Source organism: Hyaena hyaena, unplaced genomic scaffold (assembly GCF_003009895.1).
Source record: "Hyaena hyaena isolate Hyena2069 unplaced genomic scaffold, ASM300989v1 scaffold_553, whole genome shotgun sequence".
In the NCBI taxonomy this organism is placed as follows: domain Eukaryota; kingdom Metazoa; phylum Chordata; class Mammalia; order Carnivora; family Hyaenidae; genus Hyaena; species Hyaena hyaena.
In genome coordinates this window covers 981,561-1,000,685 of record NW_024081184.1, presented here as the reverse complement: position 1 = coordinate 1,000,685, position 19,125 = coordinate 981,561, and the positions used below count along the sequence as shown (strand labels likewise).

The 19,125-nt window shown below is 36.6% G+C and overlaps 1 protein-coding gene across 1 annotated transcript in view; it reads right to left on the bottom strand.

Moving 5' to 3' along the window:
• Positions 1-3,248: 3,248 nt before the first annotated feature.
• Positions 3,249-19,125, bottom strand: part of APPBP2 (amyloid beta precursor protein binding protein 2) — a 52,916-nt gene continuing 37,039 nt past the window's right edge. The window contains exons 6-13 of the mRNA XM_039255991.1: positions 18,183-18,272; positions 15,900-15,967; positions 15,714-15,819; positions 14,849-14,973; positions 12,446-12,531; positions 9,997-10,187; positions 8,818-8,983; positions 3,249-7,780 (exon numbers count right to left, since the gene is read on the bottom strand). Of these exons, the coding sequence (XP_039111922.1) occupies positions 7,527-7,780; positions 8,818-8,983; positions 9,997-10,187; positions 12,446-12,531; positions 14,849-14,973; positions 15,714-15,819; positions 15,900-15,967; positions 18,183-18,272 (1,086 nt within the window). The 3' untranslated portion in view covers positions 3,249-7,526. The remainder of the gene's footprint in view (positions 7,781-8,817; positions 8,984-9,996; positions 10,188-12,445; positions 12,532-14,848; positions 14,974-15,713; positions 15,820-15,899; positions 15,968-18,182; positions 18,273-19,125) is intronic.

Sequence of the window (19,125 nt, the reverse complement as noted above, 5' to 3'; positions counted from 1 at the left end):
TGACAGCAGAGAGCCCAATGCAGGGCTTGAACTCACGAACCCCAAGATCATAACCTGATGAGCCGAAGTCAGATGCATAATGGACTGAGTCATCCAGGTGCCCCTGGAGTTATGCATTTTTAAAGTTTTAGAGATAAACAATGAAATATTTGTGGAAACGATAGTATGATGTCTGGGATTTGATTTAAAATAATTCAGTGGTAGGGGTGCCTGAGCCCATTAAGCATCTGACTCTTGATTTCGGCTCACATCATGATCTCATGGTTCATGAGTTCAAGTCCTTCATCAGGCTCTGTGCTGATGGTGCAGAGACTGCTTGGGATTCTCTCTCTCTCTCTCTCTCTCTCTCTTCCTCTGTCTCTGCCCCCCTCCCCCATCTCTTTCCTCTCAAAATAAATAAACTTAAATAAATAAATAAAAAATCCAGTGGCACAGGCAGGGTGCATAGCAGCTGAAGGAATAATCTTAACAAGACTGGCCATGGAGTTATAAACTGGATGAAAGGTACAAGGCAGTTCCTTATCCCAGGCTATCTACTTTTGCATATATTTGACACTTTTTTTAAGTAAAAAGTTTCAAAAGATTAGCTAATCATTGCCTCTCTCCTATTTCTAAAAGAGCTATGATCCTGATTTACAACAGAGGATAGTCTTTAGCCTTGATGTTAAGCCTAGAAGCTTGCTTCAAAACATATCCCTCCCTTGGGATTGTTTTTCTGTAACGAGGTGGGAATAAAAGGGCAGACTGGACTCCAAATCACGTCATGAACTCCAGATAGCTGACAAGTTTCCAGAGAACTGCAACAGGAGTATCAGAGCCATGGAGGATGTTCTGGAATAAGGAAATGCTCTTGGTACACATAAAACTGATATAGGGGGCATTGTTTGCCAGCAGGAGACTTTTTTTTTTTTTTAAATGTTTTTATTTACTTCTGAGAGAGAGAGAGACAGCATGAGCAGGGGAGGGTCTGAGAGAGAGGGAGACACAGAATCTGAAACAGGCTCCAGGCTCTGAGCTGGCTGTCAGCACCGAGCCCAATGCGGGGCTCGAACCCACGAACCACGAGATCATGACCTGAACCAAAGTCGGAGGCTTAACCGACTGAGCCACCCAGGTGCCCTGAAGGTTCCTTTTTTAAAGTTTATTAATCAGTTTTTGAGAGACATCACGTGTGTGCATGGGCACATGCAAGCAGGGGAGAGGCAGAAAGAGAGGGAGCGAGAGAATCTCCACATTGTTAGGGCCTGATGCCGGGCTTTAACTCGAACTGTGAGACCATGACCTAAGCCAAAACCAAGAGTTAGATGCCTAACCAACAGAGCCACCCAGGTGTTCTAAGAGGGTTCCTTTTACTCTGTATCCTCGCCAACTCTTGTTTCTTGTTTTTGTTTTGTTATTAAGAGTGTGACCAGGGGAAAGGGGCAGAGCGAGAGAGAATCTTATGCAGCTCCATGCTCAGCACAGAGCCCCCATGCAGAACTCGATCCCACAACCCCAGGATCATGACCTGAGCTGAAATTAAGAGTCAGTCGTTCAACTGACTAAGCCACCCAGGCACACATTCTGACAGGTGTGACGTGGTATCTCATTGTAGTTTTGACTTGCATTTCCCTGATGATGAGTTAATGTTGAGCATCTTTTCAGGTGTCTATTGGCCATCTGTATGTCTTCTTTGAAGAAATGTGTTTGTCTTCTACCCATTTTTTAATTGGATTGCTTTTTAGTACTGAGTTGTATAAGTTCTTTATATTTTTTGGATATATATACACTAATGAGTTTGAGTTTGCCTTGAATTTTCAAACTACAGAAATAAATGTCTGTAAGGTAAGTGGGTGTGGTTTGCTAACACACTTAGAATAATACGTCAGGGGTGCCTGGATGGCTCAGTCAGTTGAGTGTCTGACCCTTGATTTCGGCTCAGGTCATGATCCCAGGGTTGTGGGATTGAAATCCATGTTGATCTTAAGCTCCTGCTTAAGATATTCTCTTTCTCTCTGCCCCTCACTCACTTGTGCCCTCTCTTAAAAACAAAAAACAAAAAACAAAAATCTCTAAAAGAAAAGAGTATCTGTTAAGGAGTAAACTCTATGTTAAATTTGTTAAATGCACAAATCAACAATATTTATAAGCTGGTAAATTTTAATTCTTGAGTTACACAATCATATGATAATGGCTTTGGCAAAGCTTTATTTACTTATTTATTTTTAATGTTGTATTTATTTCTAGGAGAGAGAGAGAGACAACGTGAGCAGGGGAGGGTCAGAGAGAGAGGGAGTCACAGACTGAAACAGGCTCCAGGCTCTGAGCTGGCAGTCAGCACAGAGCCCGATGCGGGGCTCGAACCCACAAACCGCGAGATCATGACCTAAGCGAAAGTCAGACGCTTAACCGACTAAGCCACCCAGGCGCCCCAGCTTTAGCAAAGCTTTAAATAAAATGCTGCTTAAGTACCAATAAGAGGCAACTCAAACTTTCAGGGAAGGCTTCCTTGTCCTTTGAGGTTGACAGATGAATAAAAGTTTAGGCAGAAAATGGCATTCCTTACAAAAGAGAGAACAGCATATTCAAAACCATGGAATGTAAAAGGAAACATTTTTTAAAGTCAGTATCACTGAAGGTGGCAGGCAAGATAAACCCAATGCAATGCTATTGCAAGTAAAGGTGGAATTTTGTCTAAATGTTAATTTTCTTAATAGTAATTTAAAATTTGGTGTCATTTCCTGTACTAGCTGTTCTGAGTGCTGAAGATTCATATTGTTTAACAGTAGATTTTTTTTAAAAGACCTACTTTGCCCGCCCCCCTCTGCGCCATTCATATGAAGAAATGAAACACAAAGAGGCTCATAATGACATATCTCAGATTCTTCCTGCTCAGAGGCAGAGCTGGAAATGAAACCCAAATCCAGGGTTTTCTCCACTATTGCCAGTAGAATTTCACCAGTTCTCCTTACCCGCCTTCAGCTTCAGAGATACGCGACTAGGGACAATGGAGTAGTTACTTTTGTAAAGACTAAGCCTCCTGCATAATGTACTACTTTGTCTTAAGTACCTTTGCGAGCACCATCTCCAGATGGCTGCTACCAGGTGTCTTCTCTGCCACACATCTTATTTTTCTTGAACAAGAGCACTTTTGTTCTCGTTCCAACAGCTTCTCTCATACTGTTCTCTAATAAAAATAGGCTGTAGTAATAATCCCAAGTCCCGGCCAAAAGTGATCACAACTAAATTAGAAACAGATACACTCTGAATGCAGGAACACTATTATTTATTAGGTCAATAATTTTTAGCAATACAAGTACAGAATATATCACAATGCTGGTTACAAACATACTTAGTATGGTTCAATGGTTACAAATAATGGTGGGCACTACAAGTCTGTGTAAGGATGATATGAAAGGTCATTCTGACACAATGAAGAATCGCCTTAAAAAATCTATCAATGACCCTAGATATTTCTATAGAAATTACTGTGGCACTATTTGTGGGGATTTTCATGTAAAGAATTGTTAGTAATTTGTTTCATTAAGAGCTTCTGAGTCTACTAAACTAAAATCCCCTGTTGCTTAATAAAGTATAAAAATAGTACTGACTTGGTAATATTTAATAAAATGTAGCATTCATTCACATCATAAAAGTAGAACTAAATTGAAGAAAAGTTTTAGTTACCATGGCAACATCTTTCCATAAAAGGAATATACAGAAATGAGTAATGTTACACAAATGGTACCTGCAACAGTTATTTAGTGATCCAACACTTAACTTGTGCACCACAAACCAGGTTTTCTAGATATCTATATATAGCATATATTTTTAATCTTAAATTTTACTTTTGAAAAAAATGTGCACTTCAACAAACTCACTAAGGCCACTCATGCTATAGATACCTAGGATTGCAATTAAAGAATAGTATTATTTAATAAATCCTAAAGCACATTCCTTCAGATCACCAACAGGGTAAAACCAGTTTTCTGCCTAACACGTTCCTGAGATTTGTGGACAATACAACTACTAGTGTTCAAGCTGGATAGTAATCCAAATGTCAGATTAAAAAATTTTCTTTTTCCTAGCAAGAACTGAGGTCCTCCAAAGCCAAGAGGTGGAATATATACATTAATTTTTAAAGCAAAAATAAAACTCTTAAAAAAGTCTATACTTATATAAATAAGTATTTTTCCAGTAGTAACTTCGCCATCCAGAAAAGGAACAGTTTACAAGCAACAAGGCTACAAATTCTGGGGAAAAAAATAAAACCAAGTGGCAGTGAAGAATGCCTGCTATTAAGCAAACCACTGTTTAAATTTGTAAAGTACGGCCAAAAGCTTCAATCGTGTTTTAGGTGTGTTTACTGTTCAGCATTCTGCTTACACGTAAGGAGCTGCCAAATGGCACTCCCATTTATTTATAAGATTGAGCCTCTGTACTTAATTTTCACAACATCATGAACTCTTCCCAAACAGGTTGGGAACAAAGGCCTTTGTCGAATCCTTTATTTTCACAAATGAGCATACCACACAAGGATTACTAGAGAGCAATGGTGAGTTTGTTTTTAACCAAGCAGACACAGAGCTTTGATGACAACAGAGGTCCTAAAGCTTTGGGCAAAGTCAGCTTTGGGAACCCTTAAACACGGTGTTCTAAAAAAACCCAATCAGTTCTGTTACACTGGATGCTGGAGTGACTGACCATCTGCAGCACACGAGTATTTTTAGAGCCCCCTGATGCACCCAACTTGAATAGCACCAAACTTTAGGAAAAAGACTGGGTAAGAGATAAGAAATGAAGTCAGAAAAAATGAGACCAAAGGCCCTTGATTATTTTGCTGAACTTTGAGAAAAATCTTTAAGTTGGGCTAGGCTTCCTTACACCCAACCCTACCCTATGTGGACAGCTTGTGCAAGTTATTGGTTATTGTGAGGTAAATTTTATTCTTTTCTTTCTTTGAGATTCTTTTTAACCCCATAAATCATGGTGACATTGACCTCTCTAACTTACCCTCAACACCCCTAGGAAAAGGATAAATCCCACACTTAAAATCATTAGGGTATTATTCTTTGTTAGAAACAGAATTAAAAACACATTGTTAGATAATTAACAGAAATTGACAATCTCTCTTCTCAACCTACAGTGTTCGCATTAAGTCAGACAGATTTAAAGAAAACTATATTAAAGCAGTGGTAATAAAGGGAAACTACCAATGTTTTTTAGAAAAACTGGCTGCCACTTAACATTATCACCCTGTGATCTTAGGCTTCTAAATATCATGTTGCTTTATCACTGAATATGAGCTAAGCTGATCTCAAACTGAATTAAGAGAGGATGAGGCATTTGCTTGATTTTATCATAGGAAATGCTGTATGTGCACAAAACCAAAAAATACAGATTAAAAAAAAACTTCATATGGAAACGTAAGTTTCAAAATATTTATTGAAAAACAATTTACCATGACATTCCTATACCACAAACATACCACAGGACTCTAAATAACCAACAAAAGCATACAAAGCCTATCCTGAAAATATCTTTGGAGGTATTAAATATACAGGCCCATGAGGATAGAGCTGAGTAACTTAAAAAATGTTAGTCCTTGGTCACAGACTATTTGGTAATTAACAAAGAGGTGCCTCTTGGCATTAGACTGCAATGAGCTGGGAGGGGATGCAGGTGTGCCAATGTACTCCTTTTAAAATTAAAAAGAAAATAATTCAATTTGAGGAATAAATCCTGGTTTTGAAATCATAGTTATAATCCTAGGGTCCGGGCTTGTTTCATCTCTTTAGGTACCTCCCCCAGTCAATCCCCTCCTGGGGACTTAAAAACACTGGCTCATAACTAACAAGACTGTAAATAATAGTTTTAAACAAGATTAGATTTGGGAAGTTCAAAAAAGTGTTTAAAATCAAATTTATCTGAAATCTCCAATTAATTTTTCCGTATTCAATGTGGCAGACAGTTTAGATTTCTTCCCCCCTCCAACCCCAACGTGCATATTAAAAGAAAACCAAAATTCAACACACATTCATTCACCCATGGACTACTCCAAGCATTAGCCAAGAGCAACATCTCTAACAGCCAAGTCATGAACCCCTGAAAATAGGGGGGAAAACCCTGATTCTTAACTATAGAGGCACCCAATAGACCACTATAATAAGAACTGAGGTAACAACAAAGGACCTTTTATTTCTTGAATTGCTACATGTCACAACTTCCCAAATTTGAATATTAATTACCTCAACATTAAATAACCTGACTGGGTTAACATTTTAAAAATCAAAACCCAATAAACAGGAAGACAAGTTAGTGAAATAGATATATAATTAAGAGATCTTTGCATTGGACTCTTGAATTTCAAATAAAATGATCAACTTGTATTATTATTACCATAAAAAAGGATCTCAGAAGAATTGCTTCTTTTGGGCATCCATTTTTCCATGAATCCCCACAAACCATACAGTAACCTAAAACTCCCACCCAGACATGAGCTATTATTTCATGACTCTTAGCCAATATACTTGTTAATTGCACTGATTATTAGGGTAACATTTTAAATGAGGGGGTTGGTTGCGGCAGATATTTATAAACTTGCTTATGGCACTGCCATCTGTGCACACTGACTAAAGATATGCCACTAAAATTGCCAAATTTCCCAAGTTTGGTGTCAAATTACATGAATAGAAGTTTTGCATTATTAGTTTTCATTATATATCTAAATGAAACAGACTACTGATAAAAGCATATGCAGGGGCTAAAATAATAACCTAAAGACTCTGGTCCAAATAACCCCTTTCTACATCAGGCTGGTCCTTTGTAGGTCCTCCTGGTCCTGTCAGCAAATGCTATAGAGCATCTTGCATTGTTGTACCAAAAAACCCCCAAACAACCCAAGGGTTAGTAAAAGTGCTGGTCCGTCAGCTTTTCTATGACTTACAGATCAACACTGGTCCAGTTCAGATGAATCTGACAGTCCTTCCCTTGTAAGAGCTCTGGAGTGGTTGTATCCACTTCTCTGGGTAAGGTGGCCAAACCTAAGTCAGGATGTCCCTCTTCTATCAGCACTGTGTTAACTTTTCCATACTGCATATAAAGATTTTCCCCATAAAATTTCTTTACAATACAGTATTGAATACCTCCACAAGGAAGAATTATATGTTAAAAAGTTGTTAAAATCATCCTTACGTAATAAGAATGCAACTCTTTTAAACTCTTAAATAGTTTTATTTAGGGGTCTTTTCAGGCTTTCTGGAAAATGAATTTTTTTAAATGAAAAAAAAAAAAATTTCCTGTTGTTTGTTCTACTAGGTTGAAAATATGGGCCAGACTACTTATACATGCGGTACATGCTGAATATAACTGAATATATGCTTATTCCTACGGACACTCTGCAAGATAGGGGTCACCCAAATAGGGTCAATGGACTGGACCAGTGTTTCAATGCAAATTCCAGCCCCAAAAAACAACATGGTTTTGATTTCACAGTATGAATTCCCCAGAATCTGGGAAAAGGTAAATTAGTTAACTGAGGTACTCCCTCAGCAGCTTGGTCCTTCCACATTCTGAGAAATCAAGAAGGACTGTACCACTTCTTCAGTGGACTGGGGGCTGGTGTTGACGTCTTCAAGAGCATCGGTCACCGAATACTGACGATCTCGCAATCGGTTCCAGTTAGACAGAACGTTGTGATATTCAAAGACTTTCTCATAATTTCCAATGGAGTTGTAAAGTTTAATGAGACCTCGGTAGTCATATTCTAGTCCACTGTAGCCTTCACCAAACAGTTTCTTCCCTGAAAGTAACACACACACACACACACACACACACACACACACAATTTAAATAATGAAGCAACAAAAGGTTCTTAAAACACAAGTTCAATTCTTTAAATAAGGTGGCTTGGTTTTATTCCTCAGGATAAATGAGAAACTAATGAGATTGGGTACCCACAAAGTAAATATATTCAGTTACATTAGAATTAAGAACTTCTATTCTTTGAAAGGCACCATTTAGAAATAAGCAACAGATTGAGAGTTATCTACCTGCAACACATCTAACAACAAAGGGCTTGCTGCATCCATAGTATATAAAAATCTTCTATAAACGAATAAGGAATGACAGACAATTTAATATAAAAATAGGAAAGAATCTTTTAAAGTAACCTCTACCCCCAATGTGGGGCTCAAACTCATGACCCTGAGATCAAGAGTTACATGCTCTACCGACTGAACCAGCAAAGCACCTCAAAAACACGGAACAATTTTAACAGGCACTTTAGATGATGACCATAGTATCTTGTTTTGTAATAGGCCTGAAATGGAAACAATCCAATGTTCTGAATCTCCATTAATGGCAGAATGGATAAATGATATACTAATCCAATAAAATATTATATAGCACTGGAAATCAATTAGCAACAGTGATATGGAATGCAGAAGTATTTCTCAATTCATGTTCACCAAAAGAAGCCAGACATATAAAAATACATATTGTATGATTCTATTGTATCAAAAACAGGTAAACCTGATCTATGATGTTAAAGTCAGGATAAGGGAGGTGGAGGGAGCAGTAATTACACAAATAGTTTAGAATAACTGCTTTTGCCTATCCTTGACATTCTGCTTAATTGTCATACTTCTTACTACTGGTTTCAACATCAGTAAAATCACCTTTAGCAAAATGTTTCAGATGATTTTTGAGTGGCTTCTGGATATCCTTAGCGGCTCTAAACTCATTGAAGTCTTAGTAATTACACTTCCCTACAGAACATCTAAGACATGCTGACATGATTTCTAATCAGTTGACTAATAAAATTTTAAAGTAACATACCAATCGCTATAGATCGCAAATAAAGTTTCTCAGCATTTTCATACTGATTCATGTCATAATTGTATAAAGAAGCCAGATGTCCCACTGAAAGGGCTACTTCATAATCTTCTTGACCAAGAAGTTGCTCTTTAATCTGAATTGCTTTGATGTGCATTTCTTCAGCTTCCTGAAAATAATGAAGCTGTATTAGTCGTAAGATTATATTCTTTCTTATGTTAACAATTCTTACCCAATGATCAAGATTATTCTAAATGCCAAAGACATGGATGGCATAAGATAATCAGATCAGAGAACATACTATGTTAATCCAAAAGTTGCCTATGTGAAAAATTAGTGGTTTGGGAAGTTATGCATAGTTGATGATAGTAATAGTGTCCTATGTCAAAAACGATGAGAAAATTTGTCCTGGTAATAAAAACTTGTTAGAAGAAATTACCATTAAAATTTTTTTAAATGAAAATTATTTGTTAGCATGTTCCCAAATTTAACTGAACCTTGTTAAGAAACCCCATGCTATAGTACAGTCATTTACATAGAAATACACATGATTAAGAATTTATAATCCAAAATTAAAAGAGAACTAATTCAGTAAATTTTTATCATTATAAATAATACCTGTAGTATCTGTTAGTTCTTGTATACCAGCCTGATGCCCTGCTAATTAAGTCTAACTATAATAACCATTATAGCCTTTGTGGTTTTTGATATATTTCTTATTTTTCCATAGTCTAGATTTTGAATTTTATTTGCATTTGGACTCTGTTGTTTTATACTAGCTATTTTCTCAATTCTCTCATGGAACAAGGTAGGAGTAAAATAAACATACACTTGGTTATTTAAAAAAAGCTTTTAATGTTTATTTATTTTTGAGAGACAGAGAGAGACAGAGTGTGAGCGGGAGAGGGTGAGCCAGAGAGGGAGACAGAATACGAAGCAGGCTCTAGGCTCCAAACTGTCAGCACAGAGCCTGACACAGGGCTCGAACTCATGAGCCTTGAGAACATGACCTGAGCCAAAGTTGGATGCCTAACTGACTGAGCCACCCAGGCGCCCCAATAAATGTACACTTTAATAGTTAAGATTACTGAAGATGTATTATTTAAGATTTGTTATTTAAGATTGGACTTTATTACCTAAAATTATTTAGTAAGAGAAAAATACAGTAACACAGGCTTCTACCTTAAATTTTCTCATTGACTGGTAAAGTCTTCCAAGGTTTCCATAGTGTTTTGCAGTCTGTACATTAAATTCCCCAAAAGCTTTTTTAGCTAGTTGGAGTGAAGACAGGTGCAAATCATGAGCTTCTTGAAGCAGCCTCTGTTCAGTTTCTTTATTATGACAGTCAATTGCAATCTCCTCTAAAATAAGAGCTGATTAAGAAAGCAATAAAATTAGCATAAATCCATCTATCAAAGCTAATCAGAGCATATGATTTAAAATTAAATTTGATAAATGTCTGTGGTTATGGTTTAGAATGAGGAAAGATGAAAATATTCCACTTTAATGAAAAATATACTTTGGGGGGTCATTCTATTTTGCAGAGTATAATGAACTTCAAATTTAAGAAAAACAATGGTACACATCAACTATTTTGCAGAATTAATTTCTGCTTTACTAGAGTGTTATATTTTGCTGATGTAAATTTCTTATGTAAAGCAATCTAAGAAAAGAAGGAAAAGTCAAAATTATTAAAGTTATGAAACTGTATCAAGGAGAACCTAAGTACTATTAAACATTCTGAAACCAAACTTCGATATAACCTTTAACCAAATACAAATGAAAGAACTGGTTTCCTTCTACCCACTTGACCAACTAAATCAGGCAAGAAGAAAATGCCATTTCTTTTTTTTTAATTTTTTTTAATGTTTTATTTATTTCTGAGAGAGAAAGAGAGAGACAGCGTGAGCAGGGGAAGGTCAGAGAGAGAGGGAGACACAGAATCTGAAACAGGCTCCAGGCTCTGAGCTGTCAGCACAGAGCCCGACGTGGGGTTCGAACCCACAAACCGCGAGATCATGACCTGAGCCGAAGCCAGACACTTAACTGACTGAGCCACCCAGGCGCCCCAAGACAGTGCCATTTCAAAGTCACGTATAAGACTTTTAAATTCCATTTAAAGTCTTAAAAATATATATTCTTTTACAAGGTAATTTTATTTCTAGGAAATTTGTCCACATGCACAAAAGTAAAAGAAGTTTAGTTCATTGTATCATTAATTTTTTTTTTTAATGTTTATTTTTGAGAGACAGACAGACAGACACAAAGTGCATGAGCAGGGGACAGAGACACAGAATTTGAAGCAGGCTCCAGGCTCTGAGTTGTCAGCACAGAACCCAAAGTGGGGCTTGAACTCATGAACTGTGAGATCATGACCAAGCTAAAGTCGGATGCTTAGTTGACTGAGCCACCCAGGCACCACCATTGTAGCATTTTTAAAGAACAATATAGGTTAAAAACAATATAAAGGCCAAATAATAGAGGTGAGGTTAAAAACAATAGAAAAGGATATATATCTGCATGTACTGCAATGAAAACATGTTCACAATGTATAAAGTGAAAAAGCAAAATATAACTTAAAAAGTTCATTCATTATTTGGAGAAAAATAGTGTAAAAAATATTCACCAAAATGCTGAATCTGGATTGGTGGGATTTCAAGTGACTTAATTTATTATTTTTTCCTTTTTCTAACTTTTAATTTTTACATCAAATATGTTTACTGGTATTACTTAAAAATGCAAACCCAGAGAGAAAAAAGAACCAGTTCCAGAATTAAGGTAAAACTTCTCTAATATACATGGCATTACATGAGTGACCTAATCATGCTGGCAAAATAAATGCTTTAAATGAAAGGGATTTGTTAGTGATTAGAAGAAAAGTGAAAATAAGAAGAGAAGAAAGGGTGCCTGGGTGGCTCAATAGGATAAGCATTCAACTTCTGCTTGGGTCATGATCTCATGGCTAGTGACTTCAAGCCCCGTGCTGGGGTTTGTGCTGACAGCTCAGAGTCTAGAGCCTGCTTTGGAATCTGTCTCCTTCTCTCTCTTCCCCCTACAACCTCAAAAATAAACCAACATTAAAAAAATTAAAAAAAAAAAAGTGATATTGAATAAGAGTCCTGCAACATTAAAGGTAACCTGATTAAAGCTGAGTTTCAAAATCCTGCCCTATAAAATGGAAGGTATGTAAAAAACTCATCTTCAGTCTACTATCCATGTTAGTATGCAATAATCATGTGCTATTCTTTCATCCTCCTCTCAAAAGAAATGAATGACATAAAGGCATGACAGAGAGGAAAAAGAGGGGGAAGGGAGGGAGGAAGAAAGAAAAAAGAGACAAAAGATATTCTGGCTTATTAACAATACTATATGAGAGAAGTTAACCTTTTTATTATGAACCACTGGAAATTCTTAGGTACAGCTGTAGGCAGATACATTAAACCAGGCTACCTTAGTAATATGCAGATATAATCCAATCCTATGCTACTACCCACGGAAATAGACAAATAGCCTTACTTTATACCATATGTCATTAAAAAATATGAGACTAGACATCTATTACAATTCACAGCAAAAGAAATCTAAAAAATATATATACACACATATATTGGAGACTAATTGCAAAGGGTACCTTTCACCCTCTTTGAAGAAGCCAAAAGAAGATGATCTTCAGGTAGAATGTGGGTAATGATACCAATAGCTCTTTCTGCATGAAATCTGCAATACAGACAGATATATTCTGTCATTTTTTAGTTATAAATAATTAAAACATTTTTTTTAAATCACAGTTTATAATACTGATGGAATTTCTAAAACTATCTGTGGTAAAGGATACTGGCTTTTGTTTAAATTTCCAGTCTGTTATGGACTGAACTTTTATCCAATTGATTTCTATCTCCCACAGAATAAACTGTGAAACTGTAATTATAGCCTACAAGTCTCAACATGATCTTTCACTGGGGCTGCTTCTCCCACCTCATCTACCATTCTCAGAAACAGCTCTCTCCTTGCCCTCCAAACACATAGGTATCGCAGTTTTCTGAACATGCAAAAGCATACTCTCACCTAGGACTCTTGCACTTGCTTTACTGCCTCTCCGGAATATTCTGTCCCTGAATATCCATCCATGGCTCACTCTTCAATGAAAAGCCTTTCCAGACAAGCCTATACAAAAGTCCCTAAAAAAATTACCATAGCTCTTTACTCTTAGTTTATTTTATCTTTCTTCACATAGCATGTATGTGGCTCAGTTGGTTAAGCATCTGACTCCTGACTTCAGCTCAGGTCATGATCTTATGATTCATGAGATCGAACCCTGCGTAGGACCATGCACTGACAGCATGAAGGCTGATTGGGATTCTCTCTCCCCCTCCCTCTGTGTCCCTCCCCCACTCACGTGTGGCACATGTGCATTCTCTCAAAATAAATAAACATTAAAAAAACAAAAACAAAAAAGTCTCTCTTGACTTTCTTCGAACCCTGTCAGCCCTAGGCAACCACCAATTTACTTTCTATCTCCAGATTTGCCTATTCTGGACATTTCATAGAAATGGAATCATACAATATGTGGTCCTTTGTGACTGACTTTTCAATTAGCAGAATGTTTTCAAGGTTCATCCAGGTTGTAGCATCCATCAGTTGTTTTATTTTAAAATCTGCCCTTTTTTCACCTTTCATGTGCCCTCCAAAATATTACTGATTCCTTCTTTTACATCAGGGTCAGCAAATTTATTCTGTAAAGGGCCAGATAATAAGTATTTTAGGTTGTGTGAGGCCATATGCTCTGTCCCAACTACTCAAATTCTCCTGATGTAACATGAAACCCACAGACAATACAAGAGTGAATGAGTATTGCTATATTCCAATAAAACTTTATTTTCCCCATAGGCCATAGTTTGCTAACTCATTTTATATATTTAATCATTTACGAATACTTACAGTATCAACCAAAAAGTGTTGTTAGCTGATATTGTCTGGGTTTTAGTCTTGTTCATTATAGTTGCTAATTCCCACTAATAGAAGAAATGTTTCCCTAGTTTGAAATATATATTTTTAAGTTTATTTATTTTGAGAGAGTGACAGAGAATCCCAAGCAAGCTCCATGATGTCAAGCACGGAGCCTGATGCAGGGCTCAAACTCACAAACCGTGAGATCATGAACTGAGCCGAAATCAAGAGTCCGACACTTAACTGACTGAACCACCCAGGCACCCCTATTTTGAAATATTTTTATGGTAAGTTCATCTTAGGAGAGCTGGATCTATGGAAAATCTGTATGATTTTGGTTGAGCATTAATCATTTCTAAGAGTTTTGCATTTTCTCCCAAAAGGCATTTCAGGAGAATGAGCAGTCCTAAAGTGCTTTTTAAATGTTTTCCTCAGTTTCGGGGTTCCTGAATGCATGGCAGAATTTGTAATTTGTAATTCCTTGTCCTCTTTCTTGCAAACAGGAAATTTTTTTCCTCTGAGGGTGCAACCTTGATCCTGGCCTCATACGAGAGTTTCAGTTCTAACTCATAGCTTCCTGTGGGCTAAATGCCTCTTGAATCCAGAACTGTTGTCAAACTACGGGTACAGAAACTTCTAAGCTTTCTAATCACCCCAGGGCAGTTATACAACAGTTCATGTCTACCCTATTGGATTTTAGTCCATGACTGGCCCTTGGGGATTTCCTCTTCAGTTAAACATTTAAAAAGATGATCGTTATATTTTATTCAGTATTTCTGCATGTTTTGAGCAAAATGTTTCTAAGTCTGTCATTTAGACAGAAGCTACTGTTTACTCAGAGAAAAATTATTAAAAGCATTCAAAAGACAAGCCATATTCTGCATGAAGATATACAAGTCCCAATATTAAACCACAATAAAATCTAAGTGAATGTCTTATAAATTGGTACAATTTTGGATGACTTCAAGAACATTTTAGGCATCTTGTTAAGACTCCAGGAAGACAAATTTAATCCATAAAGGATGAGAAAAAACAAAACAGCAGCAACAGCATTTAATCTCTCAGTGAAAAGGAAGATGGAACTTACAGTGCATTGTCAAATTTCCCAGAGCTATACTGGTGAACATAAGAAGAATAAGCCAAGTCTTCATGAGCTGTTGCTACATGGATATTTTTGCCACCAAACACTGACTGCCGAATGTCAAGGGCTGCCTGAAACAGTGATGAAAATAACACTATAAATCCTTAGAAAACACTACTCAGTGATATTAAGCACTCTAGGAATTTAATCCTTAGAAAACACTACTCAGTAATATTAAGCACTCTAGGAATTTAAGAATATATTCTATATACAATCCCATCAGTTTTAAAGCACAAGTCCTGCTGTATTTAAATCATAAGAGAACATAAAAATCACTTATAAGGCCTGATTTTCTGAAGACTGAATCTAGCTTAAAAGGCAATGGCTTCATAATAAAAACCATTCATATGTCCAGGAATCACATCAGTGTTTTTCTTTACGTCCTTCTTCAAAAGTGAACTATAAAGTCAAGAATGCCTTGCCCAGAGTGATGGCATAACACATTTACCTGAGAATGACTAATATAAGACCTAAAAGAATTGTTATCAACTCTCATTGCTGTCACAATACAAAGACAACTATAATGACTCATATGAAATCAACAACGAAGACAAGTCAATCACACAGGAAAAATGGAAAAGTACTCTTAAATATGAACCCACAAGCCAAGAATTCTTTTTCTGGATAGTTTTCTTTAACTCCCAAAACATTTACTTTTAATCCTTCTAGACATTGTTTAGTAAAATAATGTGCCATATTTGAGGAGGGGCTCAGAAAGAGTTGTTTCTAGAAAGTGGATTATACACCACAAACAAATACAGGTCAGCAAGTCAATTCCGGTTTAAAGAAAAAAGTGTAACTATTAACATACCTGATAAATTGCAACAGACTGACAGATATTATCTACATTGAGTAAGTAGAACCCATAATCTAGCAGTGTATCAGAGTATTTTGGATGTTTGGATCCAAAATGATCCCTATAAAAAGATATAAAACTATTAGGATATAAAGCAGAAAGAGACAATTTGAAATGGTATTTTTATTAACAATCACCTACCGTGCCAAATATACTGCATGTTTAATTAGCTGTTCTGCCTTCTTAAATTCACGTTTTACAACACAAGCCTAAGGATAAAGTGAAAGATTAAATAACTCTCAAACAGCTAATTAGTGTGCTAAAATAAGTACATATTATACAGTCAGACTGTAACAGTCAAAAGAAAAAAAGCATCTTCAAACATAAACAAGTGTTCTATTTGTAATTTCTTCCCTTCCAAGTACTTGAAAATTCTATTATAAACAGATCTGTACATATTCTGGGAAATGCCCAGTACAAACCTATTATAACAAAGTTACCTTACAAAGCTGGTATACTCCCATTCTTCCAGATTACATAATAAGTAAGTCGAGGGAAGGTTCAATATAGTATTTTCTAAGTTGCTTATTTATATCTCAGTTCTAGAGTGTCTTAAATATCTTGTAGTTTTCATCTGTTCATTTTAAAATGCATAGAATTTCAAGTTTACTTATTCTTAAAATACTCTGATTCATGAAAATAGCCAATAGTTTTCAAACTCTAAATATTATCTGGATATAGAAATATAAATCTTGCACATATATGAAGTATACTTATTTATTTTGTGAAAGAAAGAGAGAGAGAGAGAGAGAGAGAGAGAGAGAATCCCAAGCAGGTTCCGCGATGCCAGTGCAGAGCCCACTGCGGGCTCGAACTCATGAACCTAAACTGAAACCAAGAGTTGGATACTTAATCAAATGAGCCAACTAAGCACTCCTAAATCTTGCACATACTAAACTGTCTTGGGGCGCCTGAATGGTCCAGTCGGTTGAGTGTCCGACTTCTTTGGCTCAGGTCATGATCTCACAGTTTGTGGGTTCGAGCCCCATGTTGGGCTCTGTGCTGAACACTTGCTCAGAGCCTGGAGCCTGCTTCAGATTCTGTGTCTCCTTTTCTCTGCCCCTCGCCGCTCATGCTCTGTCTCCATCTCTCAAAAATAAATAAATGTAAAATAAAATTTAAAAAAACCAAACCTGTCTTAATATTAAATGTATATCCAATGTTTTAAATTAATTAAAAATATAGTAATATCCCTCTTCTAGATCTGATAATCTGAATAAAGTTATGCCACTTACTTGTCTAAAATGACTTATTTAAGAAGTTTCACAGAAGTCTTAGACTTTTCTACATTATAATTTCAGAATCTTTCTTCTAACTGAAATTTCCATAATTAAAACCAACCAAAAAAAAATTGAAAAACCTTTGGGTAGAAAGAATATATTTGAAAAGTATATCAATGCTTTAAAACTTAAGTGCATCAAAACAGCAATTTAAAAATATTAATAAATGCCTTCAAAGAGTTAATGCATTGGGCGCCTGGGTGGCTTAGTCGGTTAAGTGTCCGACTTTCGCTTAGGTCATGATCTCGCGGTTCGTGGGTTCGAGCCCCACGTCGGGCTCTGTGCTGACTGCCAGTTCAGAGCCTGGAGCCTGTTTCAGTCTGTGACTCCCTCTCTCTCTGACCCTCCCCTGCTCACGCTCTCTCTCTCTCTCTCTCTCCTAGAAATAAATAAAACATAAAAAAAAAAAAAGAGTTAATGCATTTATTTTTAGATTAAGAAGAAACTGAAGGAAAAAATCAAGTAAGTACTACCAAGCAGGTCAAGTATGGAAAGCTGTGACACTGTGAGGCTGCAATACTACCACTCAAAGGTTTACTCCTAGGCTAGCCTTGAGAAGAAAAATGACCAAAGTCCCTACAATTGTGGCATAAGGAATTCAGGTTGCTGGAAAGGGTAAGAAAAACAAAACAAAACAAAAAAGCAAACTTGGGACCCTGGGTGGCTGTCAGTTAAGCATGTGACTTCAGCTTAAGTCATATCTCATGGTTTCTGAGTTTGAGCCCCATGTTCAGCTCAGCACTGGCAGCACAAAGCCAGTTTAAGACTCTTTGCCCCTCCCCTCTGCTCCCCCCTCATGTTCTCTCTCTCTCTCAAAAATAAATAAATGTAAAAGAAAAAGAAAATCAGACTCAAGTTAGAATAGCACCAAAATAATGTTTTAATCTGTACTTTAGTGAGTTGTATTATCAAAATGAATTTGTTCATGGGTTTCCTGGATATAGGGAAATTAGCTCAATTCTATACAAAGGATAGTTTTAGAAACCAGATTTCTAAAAGTGAGCACAGAAACTTAGAAAATAGACCTTGCTGGTCCATGAAGTACGTTAGTTAATATCTAACTTGTTCAGTAACAAGTTAATCAAAACAAATTTAAAGCTTGCTAAATCCTGTAATTCATTAATAATTTTAACATTATACTCACCTTAGAAGCTTGTCTTAAAACATCCACCACAACTTTGACTGGTAAGCCCACTGTGATTTCTTTCATTGCCTCAATGCACCATTTGTAAGCCTAAAAAATATTTACAGAATTACAAATTAACTGATTAATCAAATTGACAGTATTTAATGAAATGGTTATATATCCCTCTCCCAAGCTTTCAAGTACCTGAATAAGAACACAAACTATTTACACTTTAAATTTTCAGAGACTAAGTTTTCTTCAAAGTGTAAGTTTGTTATGTTTTTCTTTGAAAAAGTGACACAGAAAAAACCAGGGGCATGTTCTTTCTTGTCCATAAGCCTTTGCAGATACTGTTCCCTCTATCTGTATACATTCCTCTTTCCTGGACTTTTTTTATGGTAAAAAAATTTTTTTTAATTTAATTTTTGAGAGAGAGAGACAGCGCATGAGCAAGGGAGGGGCAGAGAGAGAGAGGGAGACACAGAATCTGAAGCAGGCTCCTGGCTCTGAGCTGTCGGCACAGAGCCTGATGCAGGGCTCGAACTCAAGGACCATGAGATCATGACCTGAGTTGAAGTCAGACCTTAACTGACTGAGCCACCCAGGTGTCCCTTTCCTGAACTCCTATCCAAGTTAAGTTAACCAAGTTAGTTAAGTTAAACCCATTTAACTTGTCTTTCAAGCTGCGGATTAGGTTTCCTTGTACTTTCTTCTCCTAAGGAAATGCTTATTATTTTATATTTTAATTACCTGTTTAATGGAGTGTTTACTTCGTAAGAGCTACTGTTCTAAGCACTTTACGCACATTAACACATTTAACTGACACAACAGCCCTATGAGATGCAAAACATTATGGGAAAATGAGGTGCAGAGAGGTTTAGTGCCAGGCAATGTGCTAACCCCTAGGTATCTATTGGGAAAAAAAAACACAGTATGTCCTTCCTTTCCCAGTGCTTAGTGG